Genomic DNA, 10,386 nt, shown 5'->3' with positions numbered 1-10,386 from the left:
ATGTTCATTGAAAAATTTTTAAATGACGCATATAGTCTAGTGAACCTAATTGAACCTACTGAAAACCTAACAAATATATTCCAATATGATCAGATAAATAAAGCAATATTTTCTTATGGCTCTGTCAGTAATCTTTAATTTTCAACAGACACAAAAGACAAATTTCCTTTATATAAAAATCCCCATAACATGAACATTAAATGAAAGAAACCGGTATTCAAGGCACCATCAGTAGCCTATATTTTCTATTTTAGCAAAAGTGGGCTAAATTTACTTCAAAGAAAAAAACAATAATAGCAATTTTCTATCATCCACTCAACTGAAATATTTTTAAAATATAATTGGATTGAAATACAATAAAATAAAGTGCAAAAATCTATTAATCAAAAACAACACTTTGTTTAAGGAGAAGTAACATGCAGTGAAAACAAATATTAAACTTTAACTTTTAAACTTGAACTGAGTAAAAACTCTAAATATGTGATTGCACAGTAATGTTCACTTGTTTGAGGTTGATACTTGGTGGTGTCCCATCTTTTCCACAAGTTCATCAATGTTCGGGGTAAGGCTCTGAGCTGAGGAAATCCTCAGAATTGAGTGGAGGTGTTCAGCAGTAAGTCGACTTCTGTGTGATGTTTTGTTCAGGTTCATCAAAGAAAACAGTTGTTCACACAGGTATGTGCTGCCAAACATAGACAACGTTTGAGCAGCCTGGATGCGCAGCTGGGGCATTGTGTCGGGGAGGAAACGGGCGAACTCCGCAGCACCCACTGCCGCATATTTTGCCCTCAGTGCATCATTGCATTGGAGGTCAATCAACTCCATTTGGAGGTTTGGTGGTGAGCTTTCCACGTCAACAGCAAATGGGTTACCGAGCAGTTCCAACCTGCTTTTTTGTGCTTCAAAGTCAGCAAATCGGCGTCGAAAGTCAGCGGCAAGCATACCTATTTTATCAGCCAACTGTGCGCTCGGGAACGCACTGGTAGAGTGCTTCTCTTTCATGGTCTGGCAGCTGGGAAAGTGGCTCAAATTTTCTTTCCGCATCTGCGTCTCCCACAGAGTCAGTTTGGTTTTAAATGCCTTCACTGTACTGTACATATCAGAGATGACATGATCCCGACCCTGCAGCTGCAAGTTCATTGCATTCAGATGACTCGTAATGTCACACAGAAAAGCCATTTCACACAGAAACATTTCGTCTCGGAGTTGTGTTGTGTCTTTCCCTTTGCTGTCCAAGAACAGACAAATCTCCTCACGAAGCTCGAAACATCTTTGAAGCACCTTTCCCTGGCTTAGCCATCGCACCTCTGTGTGATAAGGCAAATCACCATGCTCCGTTTCTAACTCCGTCAGAAATGCCTTGAACTGGCGGTGATTCAAACCTTTGGCTCTGATAAAGTTAACTGTGCGCGTGATGATGCTCATTACATGCTCCATTTTCAAGGCTTTACCGCACAACGCTTCCTGGTGTATGATACAATGATAAAATGTCAGCTCACCTGTCGCGTTTTCCTCTTGCATCTTTTCCCGTATCTTCGCCACCAGTCCGCTCCTGTGTCCACACATCGCAGGTGCTCCGTCGGTTGTCAAACCCACGAGTTTTTCCCAAGGCAGCTCCATCTCATTTACACATCTTGACACCTCTTCATACAAATCATGCCCCGTAGTTGTGCCATGCATAGGACGTAAAGCCAAAAACTCCTCTGTCACGCTTAGGCTGGAGTCCACTCCGCGGATGAAAATTGACAACTGGGCAATGTCAGAAATGTCGGTGCTCTCATCCACAGCCAAGGAATATGCAATGAAATCTTTTCCCTTTTTCACAAGCTGCTCTTTTAGATTGATAGACAACTGGTCTACTCTCTCGGCAATGGTGTTTCTGCTCAGACTCACATTTAAAAAGAGTTGCCTTTTTTCTGGGCAAACTTCGTCACAAACTTTAATCATGCAGTTTTTGATGAAATCCCCCTCCGTAAATGGCCGGGCTGATTTAGCGATCTCTTCTGCCAAAATAAAACTGGCCTTGACAGCAGCCTGGCCTTGTGATTTGGCTTTTTTGAACAGAGCCTGTCGAGATTTGAGGCCTCGTTTTAATTCCTCTGCCTTTTGTAGCCTTTGTTCCATGTCCATATTCTTGTTTTTGTCCGCGTGTTTCGTTTCATAATGTCGTCTCAGATTATACTCTTTCAGTACCGCCACACTTTCTCCACACAGAAGACACACAGGTTTTCCAGCTACCTCCGTGAACATATACTCCGACTCCCACCTTGTTTGAAACCCCCGGTTCTCAGTGTCCACCTTCCGTTTTGCCATTTTTGATGGGTATCTGAAAGTTAATTTTACTGTGATGCTGACGACTGCTGTGCCAATAAATATTGAAATGAAGCAGCCTACTGCTCGGTGCGTCACCGTTGCATTGTGGGAAATGTAGTATTGGTGCGTGTAAAAGATCTGCGGGCTGCCGGCTTGCTGCGGTCTGCGGGCCGGTTCTAATAATAAATCAAGATCATCCCAGGGGCCGTAAAAAACCTTCTCGCGGGCCGGATGTGGCCCGCGGGCCTTGACTCTGACATATGTGCTGTAATCAATCAAAAGATTTATCATATTATTACACAAACTATGTATTGTTTTGGCACTGTTGCAGTTAATGCTGAACATTGATACTTCATTACCTTTTCGAAATATTCCATTAAACACGTAGCGATTTGAGGAGCATGCACTAACATTTTCAGTTCCATTCGTTTGCGACAATTCTGCAAGATGCTCCAATATTGATCTTGTCCTGTCACCTACATACGCGTTAAACTCTTCTGAAACATTATTTCTGTGTTCACGCTCCACTTAATCTGCCAATGCATTCAACGATTTATACAACGATCTTATCAGATCTCCGGCCGCCATGTTTCAAACGATCTAAACGTAACACGCTTCCGCCAATCCCCGCCTTGACGCAATGAGTGACGTAGGGTGGGCGTGGTCAGCTCGGAATGCATTTTCAAAGCCGCATTGAATTTTGCTACAAATATCCCATGGCGTCATGATGAAAATGCAATCGTACGTGTCCTAACTGTTAGTCTAAATGCATTTAGGACAAATAACATTTAAATTATAATTTTGCTACTGTTTGTGCTTGGACACGTTACACATATCAAATCAATTTGGTTATACATTTTCATTTTCATTTTGCTACTTATAAAGCATTAAAATAGTATGCACTTTACAATTTAAGACTACTGTTGAAAATGGCAAATGTAAATAATATAATTTAATTTTCAATTTCATTCTGCACCAAATTTTGCATGCATGGAGTTGATGGAAAATCTAAATTTAAATACAGAATTACATTTCCATTTTGAATATTGCATTGCCATTTTGAATATTGCATTGTCATTTTGCATATTGCATTGCAAATTGAATTTTGCTACACATATGCTTCCATAGGGGAGGGGCTTCATTGCATCAGATGTCACTTTGCTCACAGCTGATTGGTCCAGTTTGGGTTTGCGACCTCTAACCCAGAATAAAACCTGGGGCACGTTCGAGCTCAGACAACGTTTTGCTACCGTTTCCGGTTGAACGACATGTTTCCTGGAAACGGTGTGCAACAGGGTTTGAGATACGTTTTCTCTTGTTTGGTGGGTGTGTCAGAAATGTCAGCCCAATCAGCAGCAAACCACACATTATTAGCAGATATATTAAGTGGTAATGTTTTTTTTAAATGAATTAGTTTGAATTAGTTAATACACTGTGAACTAAAAAAAATTTTTTTATTAACTAAAATCAGCACAGATTAATAAATGCTATAAAAAACATTATTCATTGTTAGTTGCTGTTACTTAATGCATTAAATAATGTTATCAAATGAAACCTTATTGGCCGCTTGCTGAGTAGATGGTATTTGCATGTTGTTTACAGCACGTGAGGAGCACAACTAACTTCCTGAGTAGCTGTAATGTGTTAAACGAGATGACTGGATCTACATTGGTGTATTCAGCTGGATTATGAAATCATTTGTTGCATCCATAATAATGCATTGAATAATAAGTATATTAATCACATTGCTGTAGGCATGAACAAAAATGTTTTACTCCTGTAAAAACATAAGTTTGCCTCAAAAAATATTTCATTGAGACTGCAGAGTAGTTACAATTGAAGTTAAATATATTGCATATTACATATGTCAGACAAGTACACTATCATAGCTACAGACTGAACATGCAGGTGCTTTAAATGTAAGTACAATTAAAGAACATGAAGGTACAACGTAAGTACATTGTATCAAGTGCTGAATGTGTCATGTAAGTACACAGTTGTTAAGGACACCTAATATAAAGTGGGACCAACAAGACAGTTTTGTTTCCCCCTCCTCCCCCTGGATACAGCAGTGTCACAGTAAGGGTTCAATTCTGAGTGGAGGATGTGTTTCTCAAACTGAAACTCTCCTTCACCTCGACTGAAGTTCCTCTGTCATCGACAAACATGGAGCTGTATCTGGCCATTCTTTCCCTCACTGCTTTTCTCTCAGCTGATGCTCAGTGTAGGTTCATACTTTGTATATTATATTACCGATATCTTTCATCGGTTTTCTACTACATATTTCAGTAAGAGACATCATTAAACTGCTGTCCCACAAGCAAAAAATAAAAATAAAAGGCATTTAAGTATTCAAATAAATATATCCTTCTATTATCTATTGAAACCCATAATAATATTTAAAATATTAGTAAGCTTAATATCTTTAAAATCATCATTTATTGGGTACTTTCAATTGGGAGGTGTCTGTCCCAAACCCTAACCTATAAATTTATATTGAAATAACCTTTGTATTTTTTTTCTATTGTTTTTAAAAGTATCTTTTTGATTCTTTAAAAAAAGTGAAGTTAAAAAAATATATATTTTATATTTTCTTTGTAAATTATGAAACTTTCTTTTAGTCCATTGGCCAAGACAGATTTGAACTAAACCCATAAATGTATGATCAGGAAATATTCCTTTGTCCCTCTCTCTCATAGCTACAAGGTGTGAGCAGATAGGTCACATCATTCTGAGGTGTTCAAAAGTCTGAAGAATCTGTGTCTAAACTTTAAGGAACGTCACTACCGTCACTACCTTTTTCTTCAATTAAGCACACTTTTCTGGGAGTTATTCCATAACATCTAGTTTTTATATGTGTACCACTGTTCAGAACTGTGCTAGCTAACCATGTGCTGATTAGCATCTTTGAGCTAGGTTCAAAAGTTTCTAAAATTGTCACTATCGAAACAGTTAGGTGGAGTTTTGGTAGTGGCATCATTGGTTTTTGGGGTGTTATCCGAAAAAAAGTCACGACTGAAACATGCCATCATTGTTTGGGTAGTGACAAAAGGGAACACATAATCCTCATATTTGGGGGAAATAAACAAAATTTTTGTACAGTTGTGCAAATTTTTTGTTTTAGTATGTTTTAGTTTATGAGTTAAAATTCTGTAATGTGATGTGGTCGCTACCAAAGCATTTCTGTCACTATTGAAAATGTGCAGTCACTACCTGAACATGGGATGTTTTGTCAAGAATAAAGTATACAGGATTATCAACTAAAATGTTATTAACTCTGAAATCAGTATGATAATCTTTTTGCCTTTTACAAAGATGTTTTTTTTTTAAAATACAACAAATCTCATAAATTACACTTGAAATATTGTTAAAAATTGAATTGTTATTGATTTACCTCTGAAATATTTTTAAATGAAATTAGTAGAAATATATATTTATAATGTAGATGTAAGCAAAATCTTAATAGGTCAATATAACCTTTCTAATTAAATTATTATTACTTTGTATTTTCGGGAAGGTTTTGGAATTTTTGTCCTCTCCCCAAATTTGTCACTACCGAAACAATGTTAGAATTAATTGCACAATTACTAGAAATGGGTACCTTGGATATTATAGTTTGCATACATACAAATTTTTTGATTTTTTTTCCCCCCAAGACGTTTCCAAATCGGACTTTTGACCAATTCTGTAGAATGGCCCACATCATATATACACTGCTTAAAAAAAATTAAAGGAACACTTTTTAATCAGAGTATAGCATCAAGTCAATTAAACTCCTGGAATATTGATCTGGTCAGTTAAGTAGCAGAGGGGGTTTCAGTTGCTTTGGTGTTAATGAAATTAACAACAGGTGCACTAGATGGGCAACAATGAGACGACCCCCAAAACAGGAATGGTTTTACAGGTTGAGGCCACTGACATTTTTTCCCTACTCATCTTTTCTGACTCTTTCTCACTAGTTTTGCATTTGGCTAGGGTCAGTGTCACTACTGGTATCATGAGGCAATACCTGGAACCTACAGAAGTTGCACAGGCAGTCCAACTCCTCCAGGATGGCACATAAATACGTTCCATTGCCAGAGGTTTTGCTGTGTCTGCCAGCACAGTCTCAAGAGCATGGAGGAGATTCCAGGAGACAGGCAGTTACTGTAGGAGAGCTGGACAGAGCCGTAGAAGGTCCTGAACCCATCAGCAGGACCGGTATCTGCTCCTTTGTGCAAGGAGGAACGGGATGAGCACTGCCAGAGCCCTACAAAATGATGTGAATGTCTCTGACCAAACAATCAGAAACAGACTTCATGAAGGTGGCCTGAGGGCCCGATGTCCTCTAGTGGGCCCTGTGCTCACTGCCTGGCACTGTGGAGCTCGATTGGCATATGCCATTGAACACCAGAATTGTCAGGTCCTCCACTGGCACACTGTGCTTTTCACAGATGAGAGCAGGTTCACCTTGAGTACATGTGACAAACGTGAAAGGGTCTGGAGAAGCCGTGGAGAACGTTATGCTGCCTGTAACATCGTTCAGCATGACCTGTTTGGTGGTGGGTCAGTGATGGTCTGGGGAGGCATATCCACGGAGGGACGCACAGACCTCTACAGCCTAGACAATGGCACCTTGACTGCCATTAGGCATCAGGATGAAATCCTTGGAGCCATTGTCAGACCCTACGCTGTTGCAGTGGCTCCTGGGTTCCTCCTGGTGCACGACAATGCCCGGCCTCATGTGGCAAGAGTATACAGGCAGCTCCTGAAGGATGAAGGAATTGATACCATTGAATGGCCCCACGTTCACCTGACCTAAATCCAATAGAACACCTCTGGGACATTATGTTTTGGTCTATCCAAAGCTGCCAGGTTACACCTCAAACTGTCCAGAAGCTCAGTGATGCCCTGGGCCAGATCTGGTAGGAAATACCCCAGGACACCACCCGCCGTCTCATTAGGAGCATGCCCCGACGTTGTCAGGCATGCATACAAGCACGTGGGGGCCATACAAACTACTGCGTACCATTTTGAGTGGCTGCAATGAAATTCACTTTCATTTTCAGGGTGTCTTTGAATTCAACCCTCTCTAGGTTGATATTTTTCATTTCCATCACACAATCCTTTCATTCCTAACACATTACCCAGTCCATATCAGTATAGATATCCAGCATGATAGTTTTCTCCATTGAGATCTGATGTGTTTTCAAAGTGTTCCTTTAATTATTTTGAGCAGTGTGTGTGTATATATATATATATATATATATATATATATATATATATATATATATATATGTCTGTGTGTGTGTTAGTGGTGTTAAAATTAGCGTGTTAACATTTTAACGCGTTAAAATTATTTAATGACGTTAACACAGGTACGGGGCTAGGGTTGGCCACCCCAATCATAACTGCTGCTTCTGACTTTTTTTCTTGACGATAAGTGCATTTATTCAGTCACAGAACGTCTTTACGAGTACATCAAACAGGAGGCGTTTCAGACACGCACTTCACTTCAGGCGCAAATCAAATGAGTATGGCATGCCAAAGTGGTCATAAACGCCTGCTCGATGGTCTGATTGCACACCTGACACATCAAAAGCGTGCGATTTGACAGCAAAACGTGCTTCCTGGACGCAGAAATGCGCGTTCTTAGTGCGCGCTTTGGGATTATGGAGAACGCGGGTTGGAAAAAAGTAACTCTAGTGTAATTGTCACGAATCCCGGCCATGCACTTCTGTTCACTCGCCACCAGAGGTCATTCACTCACCACATTGACTCATACACTACACTACACTACTGGCACATCACATTGGACTGCGTTTCCCATCATCCATTGCACTGACGACACACATCTGATTTCTCTGATCACTCAATCACACACGCTTTATAAGCATTGAACTTGCTCTCTGACTACGCCGAGTATTGTATTGCGTATATCCCAGTGATAGCTACTCTACGAAGCCGATCCAGTGATCATAGTCTTGCCTTGCCGTTTGTGTTTTCCTATGTTTTGATTCTTGCCTGTGTTTCCTGGATTAACCTTTTGCCTTGCCATTCGGACTCTGTTTGCCCGTTTGGATTATTGCTTGTGTACCTGGATTATCTCTCTGCTTGGCCCTTTTGGATATTGTTCGCCGATCGTTGACCCACGCTTGCTCTAAGGATTACTCTCGTGTCTTGCCCCTGCCATACCTGTATTACGACCATGTTTTCTAATAAACCTTGTAAATGGATCCGCACGTCTCACGTCTCGTTTGCCTCGTTACAGTAATAAAATATATAATGTAATATATAGTGTAATAAAAGTAATTTTTCTAATTACTCTGTCTGAAAAGTAATTTAGTTACTCAATAAATAACTTAATTATTCAAATCGCTAATTAGGCTACATCTTAAAATCCCTATGAACCTTAAAGCATCAACAATAGGAATTAAACTCTTTATTCTTTCAATTTGAGTCAACAGGGCCGCTGCTGGCCAAATGGGTGCCCTAAGCAGAAATGTACTGTTGTGCCCACTCCCCCAATTATTATGAAAGTAAAAAAAGCACCTACAATAGGGGTCAAAATAGAACTGTAATAAAATATAAAAGTAAATTACAATTGTAGCTCTACAGCAAAAAAATACAAACTAAAATTACACATATTAAATAAAACATCTTAAAAGATTAAATGTTATCAAAATCAACACTAATGCTGGAGCATGCCGTTGTTCAAAATTTACAAAGGCACACTTCTGCTTTTTCTGGAGGTGAAGTCGTCAATGAGCTCATCATATGATAATGTCCTTGCTAATTCGGAGTTGATGCTGATCATTGCCAGACCACTCAAGAGTGCATGGGCCATAAATGAGCGCAAGTATGTTTTGATGAGCTTAATTTTTGAAAAACTTCGCTCAGCAGAGGCAACAGTCACAGGGAGCATCACTGCTATGCACAGAGCAATCCAAAGGTTTGGGTATAACTCTTTTAGGTGGTTCTCATGGAGAAATGATAGCATCTCCAGAGCAGTTGTGAGTGGTGGCAACTGTGGGAGGTTTATGATTTCTTGAGCCGGCTCTTGACCATCAATGTCAGACCCTCCTTCTCCCACTGAAGTCAATGTCTTCTCTACCTCAGTGCAGTGTTTCTGTAAAGCCTCTTTCGACATTCCTTGAACTTGGCTGAAATCAAGCAGAACTCCAAATCTCTCTTTGACCTGAGTGAAAATTTCAAATCTGTCTTGAAGTGATGCCAAAGTGAGTCCACAACACTGTTGAAAAATGTTACCTCAAGCTTTTTGAGGGCATCACTGAGGGGCTCATCTGCAGCCTCATAGGCAAAATTAAATTTCTCCTTAAGCTCAGGCTCTGTTTAGGGCTTCACAGAGTTCATTTGCAGTTGCAGTTGACTGAGCATCCACAAATCCAGACTGTCTGTATTTCATGAGAGAATGAGTCGAACGGCAACATCCAGTTACTAGACTGATTCGGTTCTTCGAGCAGCACCTGTTGTCGATGATTATTATGGCTGGATTGAGTTATCTGAGATAATTGCATGTTCATGGGTTGGTTTAAAAGGGGCTATGTATTGATCCTAGAAACCACGATCTGCAATGCAGTGATTGGCTGGTGGCAAGACAGCAACGTAATGTCATCATATCATTAAAACAGACACCTTATGAAAAACTTGACAAGTGATGTTTTATTAACAAATTTCGGGAGGAGCACGCGCAGATGATTAACACGGCCAATTCAGCCAATATAGCACGCAAAATACGCATAACCTTTACTCTGTTCATTACATGCAAGTGTGAACTCGTAAAATCTGGACCTTTATAAGGAAACAGCCAAGCGAACAAAACTTCATATATGTTATAATAGATACAATTTTTAATTTTATTATAATTGACACCCAAGTATTTACCTTCATGATTTCTAGTATTTGTACAGGCTTTACATTTGAATTTCAACGTAGTAATTAACCATTCATTTATTTTTATCTTTGAAACAGATTTGTTACGTGACAGCATTAATTAAAATTTCTTAAGGGTCAAGATCGAGTTATCTGCATCTCCTGCACTCCATCAAGCCACTCCCATAATAACTGTCACCA

At 39.6% G+C, this 10,386-nt stretch overlaps 1 protein-coding gene across 1 annotated transcript; it reads right to left on the bottom strand.

The window, feature by feature from the left end:
* Positions 1–498: 498 nt before the first annotated feature.
* Positions 499–2,313, bottom strand: LOC306850136 (general transcription factor II-I repeat domain-containing protein 2-like; the record flags this gene model as incomplete). The annotated part of the gene is made up of 1 exon (XM_079385592.1): positions 499–2,313. One exon carries the CDS (start codon positions 2,311–2,313, stop codon positions 499–501), a length of 1,815 nt encoding a protein of 604 aa, XP_079241718.1.
* Positions 2,314–10,386: the final 8,073 nt, after the last annotated feature.

The sequence above is a fragment of the Barbus barbus genome, assembly GCF_936440315.1.
Source record: "Barbus barbus genome assembly, chromosome: 3".
NCBI lineage: Eukaryota > Metazoa > Chordata > Actinopteri > Cypriniformes > Cyprinidae > Barbus > Barbus barbus.
Note: the sequence above shows the minus strand (reverse complement) of the source record. Positions and strands in the feature narration are given on the sequence as shown.